This window comes from Pelmatolapia mariae, linkage group LG7 (genome assembly GCF_036321145.2).
Source record: "Pelmatolapia mariae isolate MD_Pm_ZW linkage group LG7, Pm_UMD_F_2, whole genome shotgun sequence".
Lineage (NCBI taxonomy): Eukaryota > Metazoa > Chordata > Actinopteri > Cichliformes > Cichlidae > Pelmatolapia > Pelmatolapia mariae.
This window is the reverse complement of record NC_086233.1, coordinates 36,749,192-36,772,313: the sequence shown is the minus strand read 5'-3', so window position 1 is coordinate 36,772,313 and position 23,122 is coordinate 36,749,192. Positions and strand designations below refer to the sequence as shown.

The 23,122-nt window shown below is 44.5% G+C and overlaps 1 protein-coding gene across 1 annotated transcript; it reads left to right on the top strand.

Moving 5' to 3' along the window:
- The first annotated feature begins 14,271 nt into the window (after positions 1 to 14,271).
- atp6v1b2 (ATPase H+ transporting V1 subunit B2) lies at positions 14,272 to 19,783 on the top strand. Its single transcript, XM_063480882.1, has 14 exons — positions 14,272 to 14,459; positions 15,269 to 15,324; positions 15,538 to 15,636; positions 15,720 to 15,813; positions 15,926 to 16,003; positions 16,744 to 16,883; positions 17,005 to 17,106; positions 17,244 to 17,341; positions 17,754 to 17,877; positions 17,960 to 18,110; positions 18,215 to 18,297; positions 18,450 to 18,554; positions 18,634 to 18,763; positions 19,056 to 19,783. The coding sequence occupies exons 1-14, from the start codon at positions 14,294 to 14,296 to the stop codon at positions 19,190 to 19,192; spliced, it is 1,563 nt and encodes a 520-aa protein (XP_063336952.1). The 5' UTR covers positions 14,272 to 14,293; the 3' UTR covers positions 19,193 to 19,783.
- Positions 19,784 to 23,122: the final 3,339 nt, after the last annotated feature.

Sequence of the window (23,122 nt, the reverse complement as noted above, 5' to 3'; positions counted from 1 at the left end):
GCAGCTCTCTGCAGAAGTCTGAGGACCAAGCAGAGACACACTGAGTACGTGAGTGACACAGAGGCCTCACAGAGACTACCTTCACGTAAATGACAGGCTGGCTCTGTTAAATCAGCTCTCATTAAAGACAAAGAGCCTGTTTCCATCATAAACACATCCCTGAGTCTGGGGACACACACACACACACACACACACACACACACACTGAGGAGACTTAACAACGCATGCTGGGATTCTTCTCTTCTTTAAATAGTTTAAACTCCCAAACAGGACTCTGAACCACACATATCCCTCCATCTGCATCCTTTTGACTACAGGCGAATCGCTCAAAACGCCTGACTCTGACTGGACACGTTAATACTGTGTGACGTTAACCACGAGCAGAGTGTCGAATACTGACTTCAGTGTGTGTTCAGGAGTCCCAATGAGGCTGCAGTGATCCAAACACTCAGCTTATCACAGAGATGCTCAGCATGTAAAATTACCTGTAGTAGTGAAACCATACATTTAATGTTGGCTTGTATACATTCAGTTTACATGAAGCATGCATGAATGAATTAATAATCTATGACTTTGCATTTCACTCAGAATTGTTGCTTCTTGTTTGAAGGTGCAGAATAACGCAAAGAAGAATTATTTTGGACTGTGAATCATGCAAAGCTGAGCAGCTCCTGTTGTTTTTGATTTCATCTTTTTCTTAATCACTGGATTATTTTAATAATAATTTAATCACTTAGCAGACAGACACACACACACACACTCACACACAGGCAGACACTCACAGTCACACACACACACAGACAGACACTCACAGTCACACACGCACACACAGGCAGACACTCACACACACACAGACAGACACACAGACACTCACAGACACACACACACACGGATACACACTCACACAGACACAGACACACACACATGCACACACTCACACACACACGGATACACAGTCACATAGACATACGCGCACACACACACACACACACACACATACTCACATAGACACACACGCGCACACACACATACACTCACAGCTGGTCCTGAGCCTGCTGACAGAATCACACCGATTCATCGAATGTTCAATAAATAATTGATAAATATTTAAGAGTCCTCGTGTGTGTGTGTGTTAAAGCTGTGCTCGTGAGGATGTGCTAACACAGTAATGAACATGTGTTCATCATCTAGCATAACTCAGATTAAGCCTCTCGTCCTCACTGAGTGTGCCTGCTTGTGCCAGCGGAAGTGGCTGCTTTCTCAGAGCGCAGCTCGTTATTGAGCGTCTCTCAGCCACACTTCACCCTCCTTCACACACAGCACACACTCCACTTCCTTGGAAACAAAAGAGGGATTTCCTCCTCACCGAGACGCTCTGGAAGCTCAGCACACACCCACAACCGTGTAGAGTTAGACATATGTGTCTGGTCCCGGTCCCCGGGGTCACCGGGTTCACGACGCGGGCTGCAGTGGGAGGCAGCCTCTGTGGTTACGACTGAGCGGCGGTATGCGGGCCTGCAGAGCCCTGGGGAGCCTCTCTGTGATCCTCCTGCTGATGCACAGCTGCTCGAGTTTCAGCTGCTACAGCCAAACAGGCCCGGGAATCAGACCTGAACCCTTACAGGGCTTCAGGTCCGTAACCCCACTTCCTGCTGATGAAAGCAGACACCCCGGTGTATCCTCCCCCCTCCAGATGTGCTCATGCTCTCTGACTTCTTCCTCAGAGAAAGAAGACTCTGAAAGTGTTGGAGCTTAGTGAGGACATGCAGTGAAGGAAGTGTCTGCTGCTATTTCAAACTAAAGCTCTCGATCAGATCCACAGAGCAGACATAATGGATCCTAACAGGCTGAAAACATCTGCTGAGGTTTCTCACTCAAAGTCATTGTTTTACCAGCTGCAGCTTTCAGCAGAGAGCCCAAAAACTCCAGATTACAGATTACTCTGACAAACAGAGCTGAAGTTTAACTCAACCACAAGACAAACCAGCAGCTTCAGAGAGCAGCCCACAGCTGGAAGGCACAGCTGTTAGGAGAGGGAGAGGCTCTGCCCACATGCAGCTCATGGTTTCCGTTTGTGAGTGGCGGCCAATCAGAAGAAAGTTGAGTTTAAGAGGGTGGAGTCTAAACAGCTTGTTTTAAACTAGAGCTACACCAAGAGCCAGAATGACAGATTTGAGGTGTGCATGATTCACAGCTGCTCTGTGAGAGAGTCTGGAGCTGTGTACTTTAATCTGACAGTCACTTTAAATAAATGAATAAAACTTTCCAGACATTTGAGGTCAAATGTGGAAGCAGCACATTTTGACTTTTACTGAAAGCCAGAAAAAGAACAGTGTGGAGTGTCATGATACAAACCCACAAATAAAGCTAAAGGTTTCTCACACAGAGATGAGCTCATCCTGCTGGTGCTCTGAGGACAAATGTTTAATTTGGGAAGTCTGAGTGTGCATGTGGGTGAAAATACAGAAGTGAAACTGAAAAAGGTCAAAGACGTGGAATTTGGTACTGCAAATATGTTTTCCTAAACCTCAAGCAGCCACAGCGTTCATCACTGACAGCAGAATGCATGTTTGCTCTCAGGCTCCTCAGGGCAGCTTTGCATGATCGCAGCTCAAAATCATTCTTTTTTATGTGATCCTGGGCCTCAGTGCAGCCTGTCTTACACTAGCTGTTTTAGCTCCTCCCCCTATCTTTTGACTGGTTCCCCCTCACAAACAGAGCGTTGGACTGCAGGTTGGTGGGGCTTCATGGCTGTGAGCATGTCACAATAAGTGAAGCAGCATTGATCCAGGAGAAGAAAACGAGAGAGAAACTGAATGTAAAGTTTCTATGGAAGTTTTCTGCAGAAGGTTTCCAGCAGGGCAGAACCTCTGTAACCTCTGAGCTCCTCACGTACCGCCGAGATGGTGGCAAGACAGACACAACCGTAGATCCCTATCTTCAGCTGTGATGTCACTTCTGGCGTTTGTGAGGCCGCTGGCATAAAGCAGGTGTAGCAGGCGAGGGGAAACCTCACTTTATATAGGGATATCCTGTCTGTGTGACATCATACAGAGCCAAGAGTAGAAAAAACACCTGAACCCTGAGTGTCTGCCTCGCAGGGAGCAGATTAAAAACAGCTGGAGAACATCAACACGTGGAGATTTAGCTTCATCCTATTTATTACACAGCTCTTTAAATTCACAGCTGAGGGCTTTGAAATTTTTCCAAAGTTTAAGTCTAAACATCTACACTTCCTCCCTCGGACTCAGGGGGTAAGTGGGCTCCCGTTCCCTCTGTCAGCCGTCTGCAGATTAAACTGCAGCAGAGCGAGGACGTCTGGCAGAGCTCAGGTGAGTTTATCAGCTCATCTGTGAGTGTTTGTGCTGCTCTGAGCTCGTCACAGCCCAGAAACAGAGGAATCGTAACAGCCGAACTCCAGCCGTTCCATCACCCCCCGGACTAATTTACTGTGAAAGTCAGAAACTTCCTCTCTGAGGGTTTCTGTAAGTGGCTGCATGGAAGCCTCAGACACCACGCTGAGCAGAATTTGTGTGTGTGTGTGTGTGTGTGTGTGTGTGTGTGCGCGTATATATGAAGTGTCTGAGAAATGATGTCATCGACAGCTGGACGCAGAGGAGGAAACAGCTGCCGGTCGAGTCTGCAGCTGGAGCTGTTTCTTTCCTCCGTTCTGCTGGACCCCAGATCAGGCTCCCCAGTGACTGCAGCCATGCTGAAGGTCAGAGGTCAGAGTTCAGGGTTGAAGCACATAACTTTTAAATGACAGATACAGTGAGCTCAACTCTCAGTGACTTCTCTCCTGACTCCACTCACTGGTTTTGGAAGTATCTTTGAGCCTTGGTGTTAGCGTTCTGCCCAGAAACAAGCTCATTCTTGTTTTTGGAGGTGTTTACATGAGAATCTGCACCCACAGACCTGCTGATCAATAACATCCGATCACAGTCCTCGAATTTAACAGCACACCAAACCTGGAGCTAAGCCAGCTTGGAGGCTCTGATAGTGCAGTTAACAGGACAGCAGCCATATCATCAGGTGACTGTGTTGGCCTCCTGTCTGAATGTTTGCTGTCAGGTGTTCATTGTTTTCAAGGCCAATATTCACTCTAGAAAAAAAGAGCATTTAAAAAAAGCCTGTCAGCATGAAAAGGAAGCTGACTCCTTGCTCAGGAGCTTGTTTTAGACAGAGGATCATAAAGAACGATTATTCTCGACGCTAAATCATGCAAAGCTGCTCCAGTGAGGTCCAAGAATCAGAATCAGTCAGCTAGTTTAATAAATGTTGACAGCAAAATCTTTTCTAAAATATTGTCTAGCAGACTAGAGAATTCTATACCTAAGCTTATTAACGCAGATCAGACGGGCTTTATCAAGAATAGAGAATCAATTACAAACATGAGAAAATTACTGAATATTATAGAACACTCCATTGTAACCAAAACACAAGGACTTGTTGTATCACTTGATGCGGAAAAAGCTTTTGACCGCATTGAGTGGACTTATATGTTTGCTGTAATGGAGAAATTTGGCTTGGGCAGGGGCTTTATAGACATGATCAGATTGTTATGTCACCCCAAGAGCATGTGTTGTAGTTAATGGTATTAAATCATCAGAATTCTGTTTACAGAGATCAACAAGACAGGGGGACCCGATTTCCCCATTAATTTTCGCTTTAGTAATTGAACCACTGGCTGAGGCCATTAGAAATAATCAAAGTATATCTGGATACCAAATTCAAGGATTTGAATTTTAAATTTTACTATACGCAAACGATGTTTTGCTGTTTGTCACCAATCCCCAGGATTCTATACCCTCTGTATTATCTACTATAGAAACTTTTGGATATTTGTCCGGGTATAAGGTTAATATGAACCAACTATTGCTATGCCACTGGGAAATTTGCCTATGACATGCAATATCCCATTTACCTGGTCGGGTTCTGGATTTAAGTACTTGGGGATACACATTTCACCTAATATAAAAAGTATATTGAAACAGAACATAGACATAGTTCATAAAAGCGTCAAACAAGATCTTTCTAGATGGATGGATCTCCCGGTCTCCTGGATGGGGAGAATAAATTCGTTGCCACGGCTTTTATATCCCTTACAAATGCTCCCGATAACTCTTACCAAAAAAATTGTAAAAGAAATTGAAAAAGATCTGTCAAGGCTTATTTGGAGGGGTAAGAAACCCAGATTAAGTATGAAAACGTTACAGCTGCCCAAAGATAAAGGGGGTCTTGCCTTTCCTAACATTTTGCTGTATAACTGGTCATGCCATAGTACAGTTATACATGAATGGATCCACGCATATCTAAAAGAGACAGAGAATCTCCTAGAAGCCTGGACATGTTCGCCATTTAATCTCCTAAGCGAACTAGTGAGTAAATATACTAAAAAACATAACAAAGTAATGATTGATACTTACTTAAAAACATGGCGTGATATGAACAAATGCACTGAAAGTAATCCTATACTGAGTTATTTAACACCTTTTATAAATAATCAGCACTTTACACTGGGAATGAAAAGTGCAGTATTTCAGAGATGGTTTGGTGCAGGAATACGTGTGGTGGGTGATCTGTTTAATGGGAATGTTTGTATGTCTTTTTAACAGGTCCAAAAGAAATATGGAATACATCAAATGAATTTTTTTTTTCATTTTTACAGGCTCGTCACCTAATTACTTCAAGTTTTGATACTTTGCACAATACAATGCAACTGGGACCCATGGAAAATTGCTTTTTACACTTAAATGCAGATAATAGTAGTATAAGACCGTTTTACAATACACTACAAGGTTAAAACAAATATAATATTGGAAAACTGATTAGGAGTTGGGAGGGTGACCTCCAGTGTCATTGTGATGATCATGCCTGGAGCGAGTGCATACAATCTGTGCATTCTTTATTTCTTAGTAACAGATTTAAAGAAATACAATATAAAATTTTACATAGACAGTATAGAACGCCTATTTTTTTGAATAAAACTGATCCGAGCAGGTCAGCACAATGTACTAAATGTAAATCTGCGGCGGGGTCCTACTTGCACTGTCTTCGGACTTGCTCAAAAATTACAAAATTCTGGCTCTGTGTAACAAAAGAATTAAAAGGTATATTTAAAAGCAGAATACAAAAAGATCCAGCTTAGTATTTATTGGGGCTGCCAATTCTGAACAAATTTCCAGATAAAAACAAATATAAACTATTATGTAAATTATTGTTTTTGGCAAGAAAATGTATTCTTTTCAATTGGATTAATGAAAAACCACCAACAATAACTCAGTGGTATAAAGAAATCTTTAGAGTTTTACCAATGGAAAGACTGAGTGCAAAATTAAGTGGCAATGATGATATTTTTTCGGATATATGGCGCCCGCTATTGGATTACTTACCTAATGATCTGAAGAAAACCATAGTGAGAGGGGCAGCCCCACTCCAATGGCGTGTTGAGTCTGTCAGGACAAATGTGTAATGCGTGGTAGACCGAATTATCTATACTGTATTAGTTTTCCGTTTACATGTCTCAGACTGCTTATTGTGTTATTTTTTGTTTTTGTTTTTGTTTTTTTCTCTTTTTGTTATTGTTGTGGTAGTTGGGTTTTTTTTGTTTGTTTTATTTTGTATAAAGGAAAAAATAAATAAAAATATGATATATATATATATATATATATATATATATATAAAGAATCAGTCAGCTGTGAGTACAGCAAGGTTTCATTTGGCTCTCTTAGAGGACATTTCCCATGAGACAGGGCGTCAGGTCCCGGGACTCCCACAGAAACCCAGGACGGCTCACTGGTTCCCAGCCGGGGCTCATGAACAGTTTAGTGATGCCTCACCGCAGCTTCACCAGGTGATAACAGCTCCGTTTTCACAGGCCAACCCACCGCACTAACATGCTATCCTAAATGATCCACAAAGTTTAAACTGGACACAGAGGAAGTGAGCGCCATCATGTGATCTAACATGAACACACTGATCCCGGCAATGTGACGGCCCAGCAGGCTCTCCTCTGAGGAATGAATGAATGATTGATGGACTGAAGACCAACCTGCCCCTGGGGCAATGAGCTGCCACCCCCATCACTGCATCCTGTCCCATCCCCGCCTGCCTCTTCTGCTCCTCTCTGGAGTCAGACATAGACTCAGCAGCCTTCCTCACACCTCTGCTCTTCAGGTATCATGACCCATCATCTGGAAGAACTCTTGATCCTAAGCAAAGCTGATAAAAAGCTGATAAAAAGCAACCAGGAAAGAGTTTTTGAGGAGCTCGAAGTAAAGACGAGACCCTCGTCCAACACGGGAGTCCATACCTCAGCACCTCGTGAAGGAGCAAAAAAGAGCGCTTATCTCAGAGTTCAGCTCCTCTTCTCAAACTTTGACACGAGCGCAGCAGCTCTAATCTGAGTGCTGTGCTAAACAATGAATGACCCAGGCTTAAAGCTGGCTTTAATATCACATCAGGTTTAAAGCTGGGTTTAATATTATATCAGGCTTAAAGCTAGGTTTAAATCTGATATAAAGGATTAAAGGGGGCAAGTTTGGATTGAGTCTCATGATGTTCCTCAGCAGCAGATATGAAGAGACAGGTCTGATATTTGTAACATAAAGCTAATGTTCTCAGCTGTCTTTGGGACAGTGAAGAACCTGCAGTTCCTGTGACATCCAGCAGAGGCAGCAGCGAGTTAGCCCCATGCTACAACCTTACAGCAGAAATAAACATGTTTACAGCCTGATACACAAACTGATTGGTCCCTGTGGTTAATTTAAACCTTCATAACACCTTTATGGGGGAAGGATGTTTCTATAACTCACCTGTTTCCATTATTAGGGGCGTGGCCTCTGTGACTGACAGGTGGATGATTACCTAGGTGGCTGTAGCTGCTAGCTGTCTGCTAGCTTCACTGCTAGCTGAACTGGACCTGTGGACCGTGTTTGTGCTCTCGGAGCCTTTTGGAGCATTTTTAATTACATCATATGACCAATAAAATGGCTGCTGTGAGGTTACTGTATTAACACACCGTCCAATAAGGCAAAGCTTCAGATTTGCTGAGTGAAAAATGAGAGTTTTGATTGGATGTCACTGATTAGCAGGTATCTGTGAGTGTGAGAGATGCTTGCTGAAAGTGAAAGCTGTGAGCCAGTGTGAGAAAAGCGCCTTTATTTCTGAACATAGTTCACGGATTTGTGACCTCAGATAGTTTTAACGCTCTGAGCGTCCAATCAGAGCACAGGAAGAGGAACAAACCACAACAACCTATTTGTGTGGACTCAGCAGCTTTGTAATGAAGACGAGGAGGAACACAGTGCTGCATGCAGCTGAGCGTGTTGTTGACCTTGTGCTTCAGAGATGTCACATGACGACTCTGTGAGGTCATGCATCATCTGACGTGTTCTTGTCCTTCTAACTCCTCTAATGAGAGCCTTTCCAGCTGCCGGTCAATCCAGCTAATGAGCATAAAGTTGTCCATCATTTGACCTCTGACCCTGCAGCATCGACACATGATAATCACATCTGGATCTGCTTGAATGAAACAGGAGGACAAACATGCTCTCAGCATGGTTTCAGTGACCTCAAGAGTCTGGGAGTCCTTCTGTTCATGCTGTGATTATTGTTCCGCATACTCACATGATGATGTTATTTTCATTGATACATTCAAAAACAGGAATTCACCATGCTGAACAGACCAATCACAGCAGCTGCAGCTGTGTCGGCCTGACGTGTCACTGCATTCCCAGGAGGTGAAAGATAAGATTACAGTTTTCCTGCTGAAGCATAAATCCTCCGTGAGCATCAGGGACAGTTTATGGCTCTGCAGGATTTAGTGACCATGAAGGAGACGACCACAAAGAAACTGAACCAGTGGTTTATTCTAAGAATACTCATTTTTCACACACGAGGACACTGAAAAACATGAAGCAGTAAATCTGAGAGAAACTAAACTGAAATATGTAAAATTAAAGGTTTATTTATGAGGCTCTAGTCTTTTTCTCCAATTGATCTCTCTGAGTAACTTCAGTAATTACTTGACTCAAAGAAATGCTGCCATTAATTAATGCTTCAATCTTAAATATGATCAACCTCTCTCTAATAATCGGCTACGTACCACAGGCCTTCAAGCTGGCAGTAGTTACTTAAAAAGCCATCTGTAGCTGTAGCCAGCTGTAGCTAATTACAGGCCATTCTCTCACCTTCCTTTCATATCAAAAATTCTTGAAAGAGTAGCTGTCAAACAGCTAACAGATCATCTGCAGATGCAATTCAAGGACACACAAAGAGGAGGAAATCTCTGCTCGTGTGCTCACCACACTATTACAGGTGGCGTACTCACACTTCCTGGTTATTCTTACATGTTTGATGAAGTCACAGATGGAAGTACAGTGAGGGCTAAAAGTATTGGAACAGTAAACCGATTACATGGAGACCTGCAGACTTTCTTATTTGAAGAGTTTCAGTCAGGTTTCAGAGCTAATCACAGCACAGAAACAGCTTTAGTGAAGGTTACAAATGATCTTCTTATGGCCTCTGACAGTGGACTCATCTCTGTGCTTGTCCTGCTAGACCTCAGTGTAGCGTTCGATACTGTTGACCATAATATTCTATTAGTGCGATTAAAGCACGCTGTAGGTATTTCAGGTACTGCAATGCAGTGGTTTGTATCATATCTATCTAATAGACTCCAATTTGTTCATGTAAATGGAGAGTCTTCTTCACACACTAAGGTTAATGATGGAGTTCCACATGGTTCAGTGCTAGGACCAATTCTGTTTACATTATGCATGCTTCCCTTAGGCAGTATCATCAGAAGGTCTAACATACATTTTCACTGCTATGCAGATGACACCCAGCTCTATCTGTCCATGAAGCCAGATAACACACACCAGTTAGTTAAACTTCAGGAAAGTTTTAAAGACCTGGATGACCTCTAATTTTCTGCTTCTAAATTCAGATAAAACTGAGGTTATTTTACTCGGCCCAGAAAATCTTAGAAATATGGTATCTAATCAGATTCTTACTCTGGATGGCATTACCTTGGCCTCCAGTAACACTGTGAGGAACCTTGGAGTCATTTTTGACCAGGATATGTCCTTCAATGCACATACTAAACAAATATGTAGGACTGCTTTCTTCCATTTGTGCAATATCTCTAAAATTAGAAATATCCTGTCTCAGAGTGACGCTGAAAAACTAGTTCATGCATTTATTACTTCCAGGCTGGACTACTGTAATTCATTATTATCAGGATGTCGTAAAAACTCCCTGAAAAGCCTTCAGTTAATCCAAAATGCTGCAGCAAGAGTACTGACAGGCACTAGAAAGAGAGAGCAGATTTCTCCTATATTGGCTTCCCTTCATTGGCTTCCTGTTAAATCCAGAATTGAATTCAAAATCCTGCTCCTCACATACAAGGTCTTAAATAATCAGGCCCCATCTTATCTTAATGACCTAAAAGTCTTAAGGTCTTAATGACCTTAAAGTACCATATCACCCTATTAGAGCGCTTCGCTCTTACGCTGCAGGCTTACTTGTTGTTCCTAGAGTATTTAAAAGTAGAATGGGAGGGGGAGCCTTCAGTTTTCAGGCCCCTCTTATATGAACCAGCTTCCAGTTTGGATTCAGGAGACAGACACTATCTCTACTTTTAAGATTACTTTTTGCTAAACCATATAGTTAGGGCTGGATAAGGTGACCCTCCCTTAATCCTCCCTTAGTTATGCTGCAATAGTTGTAGGCTGCTGGGGTATTCCCATGATGCACTGGCTATTTCTTTTTCAGTCACCTTTCTCACTCACTATGTGTTAATAGACCTCTCTGCATTGAATTATACTTGTTATTAATCTCTGTCTCTCTTCCACAGCGTGTCTTTTATCCTGTCTTCCTTCTTTCACCCCAACCGGTTGCAGCAGATGGCCGCTCCTCCCTGAGCCTGGTTCTACCGGAGGTTTCTTCCTGTTAAAAGGGAGTTTTTTCTCTCCACCGTCACCAGAGTACTTGCTCATAGGGGGTCATATGATTGTTGGGTTTTTGTCTGTATGTATTATTGTATGGTCTACCTTACAATATAAAGTGCCTTGAGGTGACTGTTGTTGTGATTTGGTGCTGCATAAATAAAATTGAATTGAATTAAAATTGAACTGAATTTGTCCAAATAATCAATCATTAAGAAAAATGTGCTCACATTAAACTGAACATTTAGTACTCATCTAATTCCATTAAATTTAATGTTTTACAAAATTTGAACATTAAAAAGGTTCAAATTTGGACTCGAGTCAATTTCATGTTTCCTTCAGTCAGACTGGAAAACGTTTAAGCGCGTCGTTTTTCATCCCTAAGCACACGCTGTGAGCGGGCTGTGCGAGCGAGACTCAGACACAGCAAGCTGACGTTAGCTGGGATTATTCACCTGGCAGTCAGACTCTGCCCCGCGATGTGAGCACCACTGTGCTGTCACACACAGGAAACACTCTTACATACTCTGACCGCCTGCCCCAAGAGACCCATCTACACCCGCCACCTAAAATAGTCGCCGGCAGCTGCGCGTCTGGTCTGTTCACCACAGAGCAGTTTTTCAGGAAGTGACATCAGACATGTTTCAGGCGTTCAGAGGATACGCTGGGTTCTGAGCTCAGAGACGCAGACACAGCACAGGAAATGTCAAAGTTGATGGTTTGATTCCCACAGCAACAGGTCAAGACATCAGGTTACATCACTGATGCTCCAGCTCCCCCTGGTGGCCAAACATGTGCATAACCAGTCAGTTCCATGACATCTGTGGCTGTAGCACCCGAACAAGTAGAAGAAATCTGTGCATCTGTCTGTGAAGAAGAAAGCTGTCAGTGTGTGCCGAAACATTTATTGTGTCACACTTTAAATAAACTCATTTAAGAATCTGTTGTGTAATAATCCATCTGTCTGATGGAGAAATGTCTGTCTGTGTGATCATGTTAAAATTCTGAGTGAAGACTGTAAAACTGGACAAAACGTAGTTTAGGCTAACTTTTAAAGCGGGGTGAGACAGTCTGAAGCTGTTCTGAGGTCAAAGTTTCCATTCACTCATCAACATCAGGGTCATTTTGGGCTTTTAATGATTTCTTTGAGTGGCTATGTTTCCAGGTTGGAATGATTGTCCAACATCTTTACTGACTTTAAAGAACAAGTTTGACTTTATTTTGGATTTTCACTGATCCACACAGAGATCCACCTGCACACATATCTTTGTCTCTTAGCGAGTTACATGTCGACCAAACACTTTCTGGCTTATATCTGACCATACTGACCATACTTGGCAGAGTTCATTTCAATTCAGTTTTAATGATATATTTAGCATGAAATCACAGCAACAGTCACCCGAAGGCACTTTATATGAGCAAGCGCTTTGGTGACAGTGGGAAAGAAAACCCCCTTTTCGACAGGAAGGGAATTAGGCTAAGCTCCGACTGGTTGGGAGTGAGGGGAGGAAGACAGGACAAAGATAATTGTTTAGTTTCATGGCACAGACCTAGCTTTTAACCAGAGTCCACAAACTTTCCACAGGGTTGAGGTCAGAGCTTTGGGAAGAACATTCCAGAAGCTTAATGTTATCCTGCTTTATCCAAAACCAGTTCTGATGTGCGTTTGGGATCATTGTTCTGCTGGAACACAGTGGGGGTGTCCAAATTCATAGTCTAGCCTTCAGTTTTGTGTCTTGGTAGAGTTTAATAAAAACTCAGCCGTCTGCTCCTTGCTATGTAAAATATAACAGGACACTGGCGTAAATTCTCGATCATGTCACACTTCTGTTTAATCAGTTTTCTGTTTGACGTTTATTCAGCTGTGTGAAAACTATAACTATAATCTCAGCCAAACTGATTTACTCACGAACAAATAAAACACAGAAAAAAGCCAAACAAAAACATTTTTAAGTTATCTAAGTGACTTATGTATCATGTTTAACCTGAGTAGCGAAAGACCGCGGGGGTGGTGGCTGAAAACAATGTGACAGGAGTTTGCTGTTCTCACCCCGGCTAGCTATCGAGCGGGTGGGTAACAGATGTCTCAGAAAAAGTCGGAGGACTTTTGCAAATATGTGATGTCTTGATAAACCAAGCAGATATTTGAAGTTTACACACATACATTCTCGCCTTAAAAGTTTATTTTGTGACCCAGAAAAAGTAATAAGAGTAATATTAAAACTAAGTAACTGACACCATTGTTGGAAACTGGAATTGGCTGGGCTGTGCTATGAATTCTGGGATATGGTGGACCAGGAAGGATACACCCGACCCATCCTTCAAATCTGGGGAACAGGAGGACGCATTTATCGGCCGCATTTGGAGGAGTCTATGAATTTGGACAGCCTTCGTCACGTCGCTGTAACATAATCGGCCTACAAATGTGGCCTCAGGAGGATGCAGCCTATGAATTTGGACACCCTTAGTGTCCAAGTTTTAAACGTCTAGCTGCTGATTTGAGGTGAAGTTGATGAATTTGAAGGCAGTCCTCCTCCTTCATTATTCCAGCCACTGACTGCGAAACAGCCCAGAGCATGATGCTACCAACACCATGCTTGACAGATGGTTCAGTGCTCTTAGGTTTGGAAGCCTCACCTTTACGCCTCCAAATATATCTCTTATCATCGTGTCCAAACAGCTCAGTCTTTGTCTCGTCTGATCATCAGACATTGTACAGAAGGTGTTTGGCTCGTCCTTGTGGGCAGCCACAGTGTTGGTCTGAGTGTTGGTCCCTCCAATCAGTGCGCAAAAAAAATCCTTTCATGCTCCAAAAAACAGAAACTACCAGCATCAATGGTGATCACTAACGAGAAGTTAACAGGCCATGTCAAATTAAAGCTACTGTAAGAACCTTCTGCACCACTTATTAAAGATTTAGGTGTGTGTGTGTGTATATTTGAGCTTGTGTGGATCAGAGAACATCCACAACAAATTCAACTTATAAATTCATACATTTATATGTATTAGAATTATAACATTATTTTTTTTATTCTAATGAGAAGTTTAGATTACAAAAGTGTAATATTATTACAAAAATGATTTATTGACAAAAAAGCTCAGTTAAATGAAATATTTTTAAACATCAGCTTGTCTTTTATTCATTCACATTGTTATATTATTGTATAATAATAATAATAATAATAATAATAATAATAATAATAATAATAATAATAATAATAATGATGTTGTTTTAGCATCACTGAGGTTCCATAGACACACTCCTCGGCGTCCTTTCTGATGCAGCTGAAGTTTCGTGCGCATGCGCCGCTGCTGTCACGACTCGGACGCCGCTGCGGGGAAACATGGCGATGAAGGCGCTCAGAGGGATGGTGAACGGGGCGATGAGCGAGCTGTCCTCGGCCGTCAGCGGGAGCAGAGCCCCGGCCGCCGCTCCCACCTCCGCCACCGCTGCCGCCCGGGAACATGTGATGGCCGTGAAACGGGATTACATCTCCCAACCGCGCCTCAGTGAGTCCCACCACCGCCACCACCATCATCATCATTATCAGGCAGACTGAGGTCCGCAGCAGGAGGAGGAGGATGAGGGTTAATGGAATAAACCAGGCGATGATGGAGGCTGAAAAAAAAAAAAAAAAGATGATGGAGGCTGATTATGCTGATTATCGATGGAGCTGTTCAGTAAAACTGCATTTTATTTATTGATGGGTTTAATGTCAGAGTACTCTCAGGTGCTGGCGTTGTAATCTGTTACTTTTGTCGGTTTGTAAATTACATGCTGAGCATTAAAAATGTTCCTGACAGCTCACCTATATATCTATTTCTGCACTCTTTCACAGCAGTTCACAGTCACAGTTCAGAATAATGCTCCTGTGTCTGATCCTGGGCCTCCTCTCTGTGACATCACATAGACCTGAGAGGAGCACAGACGTGATAAACTGAGTGTTTAGAGCAGGATTAAAGTGTTAGCGATGAGGCTCACCTGCACAGGTGAACATGTGCGAGCTCGTTACGCCCGTTCTTTCAGTGTGATGTGATTTAAAGTGAGAGGGAAACGGTCTTCAGAGGCTCGTGTTGAACAGAAACATCCAGACTTTTTTATTCATATTTAGGTTCTGCACACTGCAGAGTCTCTAAGGCTCGTATCTCCCGTCAGACTGTGGTTCATGTGACTTCCAGCAGGTGGAGACTTTGAGCTTATAAAAGAAGATTTCACATGTTGGAGAAACGGTGCTGTCATGTGGAGATCTGCAGCCGTGCAGCGCTCAACCTGTGCTCCACCCACGCTGTACTGACTTATGCTGTTTTTGTCTCCTCAGCCTACAAAACTGTGTCTGGAGTCAACGGGCCGCTGGTGATCCTAGACCAGGTTAAGGTAAGAGGAAAACCTCCTCAGCTGTTTGTCTCAGCGTCCTCTTTACTAAGCGTCTCTCAATAAAACCAGCAGATCCTGCAGTCGGAGCGTCCTCACACCACGTTTAAATCCGTTTATGTAGTTTCCCTCAAATAAATGGTGAACTGTGCTATGTTTTCTGACACGTGTATAGTGGAGGTTGGTAACTCTTGTGGTCTCCCTTCACACCGACAGTTCCCGAGGTACGCCGAGATCGTCCACCTCACGCTGCCGGATGGAACCAGGAGGAGCGGCCAGGTGCTGGAAGTCACCGGCTCCAAAGCTGTGGTGCAGGTATTCACATCAGTCTGACACAATGTGGGCACTTCCAGAAGGACCCCGATGAACTGTTTCCTCCTCCGCTCTGCCTTCTGCAGGTGTTTGAGGGGACTGCAGGCATCGATGCCAAGAAGACCAGCTGCGAGTTCACAGGTGACATATTACGGACGCCGGTCTCAGAGGACATGCTGGGTACGTCACGTGACAGAGTGAGGTTCACAAAGGTCCTCATAAATCCCCGTCCGCTGTTGAATGTGTGATGAGGTCCCCAGATGTGTGCTGAGGCGTGTTTATGTGTTTGCAGGTCGTGTGTTTAACGGGTCGGGTAAACCCATCGACCGAGGACCTGCTGTCCTGGCCGAAGACTTCCTGGACATCATGGGTATGTCTCTGCTTCGAGGAGACTTGCCATGATCTGATTGGTGCAGCAGTCTGATGCAAACATCTGAAACAGGCAGTAAAGTTTCTTCGACTTGTTTGGAGGACAAACGTCAGAAATGAGAGAAAACACAGCAGATTTAACCTGATCTCGGTTTTAATGTTTTATAGAGACACACGTGGTCAATCAGGCTCTGTCTGTATGTTTGACTCGCAGTCACAGTAACGCTCACCTTCTCATTAAAACCTCACCTCAGTGTGGAACATGTGGTTACACACTGACGTCACTCAGGGTTCGAGCTGGGCTCGATCGCGTGGACTCACCTGCGGTTCAGGTCAAAGAACGACCCACAGAATCAAAAGTTTGGAGGATTAATTGGAGAAAAATCAGATTTCAGAAGGAGGGAAACGATAAAAACAGCTTTCTATGAGTTTTTAAGTAAAATGTGATTGGAATAAATTTAAAGGATGCGTTTTAGGACGTAGAGTTGTGGGCAGAGTCTCTTGTGCTGCGGGTCATGATGAGTTTATCTTTAGGAACTTTATTTTGCTAAAAATTGTAGTTTTGAAATAGAAAAATAGATTCAGTTTTCAGCTTTCATGCTGACTTCCTCGAGTCCTCATAAACTGCACCTGTGAATCTCGGTGTACTTGTCTTTGACTTCTTGGAGTTATTATTATCTGCTGCAGTGGATCACGTGTTCTGTTCCTTCATACATGTGTTTGTAACCATGTTCTCCTCAGGCCAGCCCATAAACCCTCAGTGCCGCATTTACCCTGAGGAGATGATCCAGACTGGCATCTCTGCCATCGATGGCATGAACAGCATCGCCAGAGGGCAGAAGATCCCCATCTTCTCTGCTGCCGGGCTGCCGCACAACGAGGTACTCGCACCCTACTCCGAGAGGGGGCAGGGTCGGTAAACACATCACCTCCTCTTCATTATTGGGATGTAATGACTGAAAAGGAAATCAGATCCCTCTTCTTCTTCTTCTTCTGTCTCAGATTGCAGCTCAGATCTGCCGGCAGGCCGGTTTGGTGAAGAAGTCAAAGGACGTGATGGACTACAGCGAGGACAACTTTGCCATTGTTTTTGCCGCCATGGGGGTGAGTTCTTCAGATGCTTCCTCATCAGAAGCCTCTGAATATGAGAGCGAGTTTATTGATGTCTTAAAGCTGCCCCACACACTCAGCACCTGCAAACTCCCACTCACAGTGCTCAGTGATCTTCTCTCCACCCTCAGGTGAACATGGAGACAGCCAGGTTCTTCAAGTCGGACTTCGAGGAGAACGGCTCCATGGACAATGTCTGCTTGTTCCTCAACCTGGCCAACGACCCGACGTAGAACAAAGCTCACACACACACACACACACACACACACACACACACACACACACACACACACACACACACAAGCACGTGCACACAGAAACACACATTTGCATACACACACAGACACACAGGCACACAGGCACGCTGACATTTACACACACACAGACAAACAGACAGAGCTGAAGGCAGATTTCCAGGTGTTTCATAGATGATGTCAGATTTGCTGTATGGGCCGTGGGAGCGGGTCAAGTGTTTGGGGGTTCACCTTCAGGCGCTCAAACAGCAGTTTTGTAATGTTACAGGTGCAGACAGGTGTGCTCTGCAGGTCGAGCTGTGTTCTTCTAAGAGTTAGTGATGGCTAAGGCTAACCTGCACCGGGGGTCGGCCCACACTCACAGGTTATCGGGCCATTGTGTTGCAGAATCGAGCGGATCATCACCCCCCGCTTGGCACTGACGGCGGCCGAGTACTTGGCCTATCAGTGTGAGAAGCACGTGCTTGTCATCCTCACCGATATGAGCTCGTACGCAGAGGCGCTCAGAGAGGTCAGTTGCTCTTTCACTCTCACTTAACCCCAAATCGCTGCAGGAAACTGGAAATGATCATGTGATTGCTCCCCGCCGCCAGGTGTCCGCAGCCAGAGAGGAAGTGCCAGGACGCCGAGGTTTCCCCGGATACATGTACACCGACCTGGCAACCATCTACGAGAGAGCCGGCAGGGTTGAGGGACGCAGCGGCTCCATCACCCAGATCCCCATCCTCACCATGCCCAACGACGGTACACACACACACACACACACACACACAGACACACACGTGCTCATCTCACATACAAAGGATTGGGATTTTGTGGATTTCACAGCGAGTTCTCATCTCTCGCAGACATCACCCATCCCATCCCTGACCTGACCGGGTACATCACTGAGGGACAGATCTACGTGGACAGACAGCTTCACAACAGACAGGTAACAAAGCTCCGCCTTCAGATGTCACCTGTGGAGCTCTGAGCTCTGTAGCCGGCCTCAGGTAGAGGAATGCCAGGCTCTGTCAGTCATCCTCGCATACGTCAGAGCCATCAGGTGACCCTGACCTGTCCTTCCCGTCTTCCTCCACTCAGATCTATCCTCCCATCAACGTGCTTCCGTCTCTCTCCCGTCTCATGAAGTCCGCCATCGGGGAGGGAATGACCCGCAGAGACCACTCTGACGTCTCCAACCAGCTCGTACGTATACACCTGCTCCAGGCTGCACGCTCCTGTCTTCCTGCTTAATCTAAGTGTGTGTGTTTCTGTGTGTGTGCAGTATGCCTGTTATGCTATAGGGAAGGATGTCCAGGCCATGAAGGCAGTGGTGGGAGAGGAGGCTCTGACGGCCGATGATCTGCTGTACCTGGAGTTCCTCACCAAGTTTGAGAAAAACTTCATCTCTCAAGGTGCCATTGGACTCTTTGTTTGCTTGTTTGTTCACCTTTATGTAACTACGTTGAACAGATCCAGCTTTCTTTGAGTTATTTGCTTTAATAAACTCCCAGTCAGAGATGACAGGTACGATGATGATGGTTATTAGCTTTCTCTGTTAACCCGGGTTATCTGCTTCAGGCTCTGAGTGCCCTCACATAAGGAGGAGCATTTCACGGGTCATGTGACTCTTCGTCCGCCCGATACCCACATCAGACCGCTGTGATGTCAGACACCATGTTCACCTGTCCCTGTGTTTGTGTTTAGGTGCCTATGAGAACCGCAGCGTGTTTGAGACTCTGGACATTGGCTGGCAGCTCATGAGGATCTTCCCCAAAGAGATGCTGAAGAGGATCCCCCAGAGCACACTGGCCGAGTTCTACCCCCGAGAGGCCAAACACTAACTAGACACACACACACTGCTTCCTGCCCTCGCTGTGTTCGTACAGTGTAGTGATGTGACGCTGTGATGTCCTCACACTCATGACCTTCATGTCCTGCTTCCACTCAGAGAGGAAGGAGACGAGGAGGAGGAGCCTGCACATCAGCGTGTTCATGATGATGATGATGATGATTTGCACTCTGTGGTCAGTTTAACGTCAGAGGTTATTTTATGAGGACCTGCAGAACTTCATCAGAGACAGATGTTGAATCCAGATGTTCTGTCATGCTCATTTCATGCTGCATTAGAAATGCTGATGTCTTCTGATCAAGGTCAAAATAATAATTCAAACACGTCCAAAGAAAAGTGTAAATTCCATTTTTATTGTGTCTTTAAATCAGGTGTGAGGTTCTGTGCGGTTCTTGTGGTTCCTTTAGATTCAGTGTTCTCTTCTTTTTCTTCTCATGCCAAAAGCTTGACGTGACGATGAATGTGTGTGTTCTTTGTAGGCGCTGCGTGCTCATTGCTGGATGTAAAAACTGCATGCGTTGCCGCTGAATGTTTCCTGTTGGTGCCTGAAGTGCAGTCTGAAATAAAAGCTGCTGTGTCATCATTCCTGAGCGGTCGTGTGTTTAATGCCATGTATGAACACAGCTGTGGGTTAACATGAAGGAGTCTGAGCAGCGAGAAGGTTGTGGTGGATGGACGGCTGGAACACAGGATGGTGTGACACGGAAACACCTACATCCTCTTAAAAATATCCTTAAACTCATGAATCTGCTTCCAGAAAACTCCTCTCACTACATATGTGTTCCAGTATCCACACAAACGCAGCTCAGCTCAACCACCGGGTGAGCACAGGTAGTAGCTGGGAGGACGTTTACACGAGGACAGCCCAGTGCTGCTACCAGCTGCTCCCCAGGTGAGTCTGTTTCCCACATACCTGTGTCAGCTGCAGCCAGAGTGAGAGCAGGATAAAATAATGTGGACTCACCTTCATTGCGTGTCTTGCTGTGTTCATGAAGTAATTTGTGTTTTTCCCTAAATTGTTGTGGAACTTTTTTTGTTTTTTTTGGTGGATTGACTTTCAAAGTTTCATGTGAAGATCTGCTGAACGAAAGCTCTGAGGGCCAAATGCTGGAAAAATCAGTAAAAATGCCCCCCCCCCCCCCCCCCCCCCCCCCATGTACTTCCTGTAGCTCTCAAATTATTCATACTATGAAAGTAAAACTTTGAATGTCTTCATTAAATATAATAAAGTTACAGAAGAAAAAAAATCAGCTGATTCTGGAGTGCAGGGAGGAGCTTCTTGTTGATTTGGTGGGTTTTATAAGGACTGAGCTAGCATTTAACCACAAGCAGCAGAATTATAGCTCAGTCTGCTGAGACACCTGAGTCACCTTTACTATGGATGCGTCACTCATGGGTCCACACAGCTGCACATTATTAATGCTGCAGATTCACAGAAACCTGTAAAGTGCATGAAAACACAAAGGGCATAGCAGCAGCTCTGAGCCCAGACCTCCACCAAAGCAGAGCTCCATCAACATCCATCAAACTGTTTTTACATCTTACTGATGAACCGAAGCTCCTGAGACTCATCATCACATCACTTATTCACTAATAAATATCCATCAATGAGCTCACAATAAGTCACTCTGATGAAATCAAGCTTGGCTCCTTCATGTCACACAGGTGTGGGCACACGGGGTTACCTAGGGAGGCAACAGGTGAACTCCTTTAATTAAAGGAGTCCAACAGATGCTTGAACCTGTTATTGGAAGTGTCTGGGAAAGTTATGAATCCATAAAAGTTAATTTCTCTCTCTTAATGAATGAGAATCACCTGCTGTGCTGCTTATTTCATTATAATTTAGGATTTTATCAAAGCGCCCAGATGGTTTATTGAACTTAAACCTCAGTCTCAGCACAGCCTGAACAGGAACTTTATGCTTTGCACTGCTTGAAGCTGCCGTGGAGGACTGCGTGGGGAACAGCTGGAGCTTCATGCAGAGCTCTGTGAGCACGTGCACGACAGACACACAGCTTGAAGTGCAGGAACAAAAGTGCTGCAAAATTGTAAAAGAGTCAGAGCAGAAGATTCCAGTTAAAGCCTAAAAAAATCCACACCGAGTCCCTGTGGACGCCGACCAGCTACAGGAGAAGTGGATGACGTCACGGCAGCAAACACTCACGTTAAAAACAGTGACAGACACGAATCAACTGCGGGTGCTCCACTCAGTCCCTGCAGTTCTTCAGGGGTCCACAGGGAGGTGCTGTTGGCCTGTGCGTGATCCTCCAGTATCACTGCCTGCATCCCTCTGAGAGCATCACCTTCAACCACCACAAGCTGCTGCTGCTTCTGACCACACTGCACTTCCTGCGGTGAAGAAACGGGCGTCCTAACTGACCAATCACCTCACATTACAGCACACATGCTGACATTTGTCCGAATGGGGAAATATGCAGGCGACAGAGAGCAGTGACTGTATTTCTCACGTTCAGCATGGAGAGAAAGTAATATACACAGACTGTATATAAAAGACGGCACTGTGACATCACCAATCAGTTAGCACTTCAACTGCTGCGTGTTGGGGTTAGGAAGCTGGACATGATGGTTAACAGACCTCTACAACGTCAGACTTCAGAGGAGGCGCCCCCTGATGGTCATTAGAAAACGTTTCAGGCACCTGGAAGCTACCTACATATACATATCTTTCATATACAGTCTATAGTGGCCATCTCTTGGCCCTGCCCCTTTAGTATATTTAAATCTGAGTCAATCATCCTTCTTGTCCTCGGTCTCCATCTTTCTCCATCCTCCTGCAGCCAGACAGAGAGTGGTTTGTGTTTTCCTCCAACACCTGTGCGCTCTCTCAGCTCTCACAGGACAAACAGTCATTAACATCAACATGATGGCAACCATTGCTCCTGCGTTAGTTCCTGTGAGTGGCTTTAAGGCTTTTATAAAAACATCTTTGTCTTTTTTTTCCGCCTGAAGTTTCCTGCTGCTCTGCTCCATCTCCTTGTTTTATATGTTTACCACCAAATCAGTGAGAAATAATCATGTCTTTAGAAGTTTGGGAATTTAAAATCAGCTTGTGTGTTTGTAGGCGTGTTTGTGGCCCTGCAGGTCTGCAGATGTCCAGGAGGACAGCCTGAGCAGAGGGTTAGAGGGTAGGGTTTTTTCTTTATGCAGACTCAAGCGTGCCTTTGCATGACCGCTGCATATCTTCAGTTTCCCACCCTCCAGGCACAAACCAGCTTTGTTCTGATAAAAGGAACTCGCTGTTATCTTCTGTTACTTCACATGTTTTAATTTAACAGAATATTCAAACTGAGGGTTACAGGAGGAGGAAGTCCAGGCGGAGGGGGGGGGCAGAGGCTGGAGAAACTCCACCCGTCTGTCTGCGGCACTGGGAGGTGTCAGCTTAGTCCCACGGGGAGCTGCATGTAAATAAGCCTGAGTCTTTGGGCTGACATTTTAACAGGCCGGCTTCCTCGTCCCTGAGGTCAGTCGAGTCTTTGCTTTGACAAAGAGACATGCAAATAACTGCAGGCAGAGACATAAAATATCATCTCTGTCAGCGCTGCATTTATCTCTCTGTGAAAATACAGAGCACACGTTAAACAGCAGGAAGTCAGTGCCCATAGACTACCATTTTAAATCTTTACAGCAGAAATAAACATGTTTACAGCCTGATAAACAAACTGTTTGGTCTCTGTGGATAATTTAAACCTTCATAACACCTGTAGGAGGAGAGAACGTTTTTTATGACTTACTTGTTTAAAGTGCATTGTAGTATAAGTACTTTAACTGTGGTAAAATATCTGGATATTTGATATGGTTCAGAGTCAGATAAAAATACTAAAGACACTTTTCAGTTTCACACAGAGAAACAAAAGTGTTGTGGATCAATGAGCCCCAGACCTGCTGTATGTATTAGTAATGG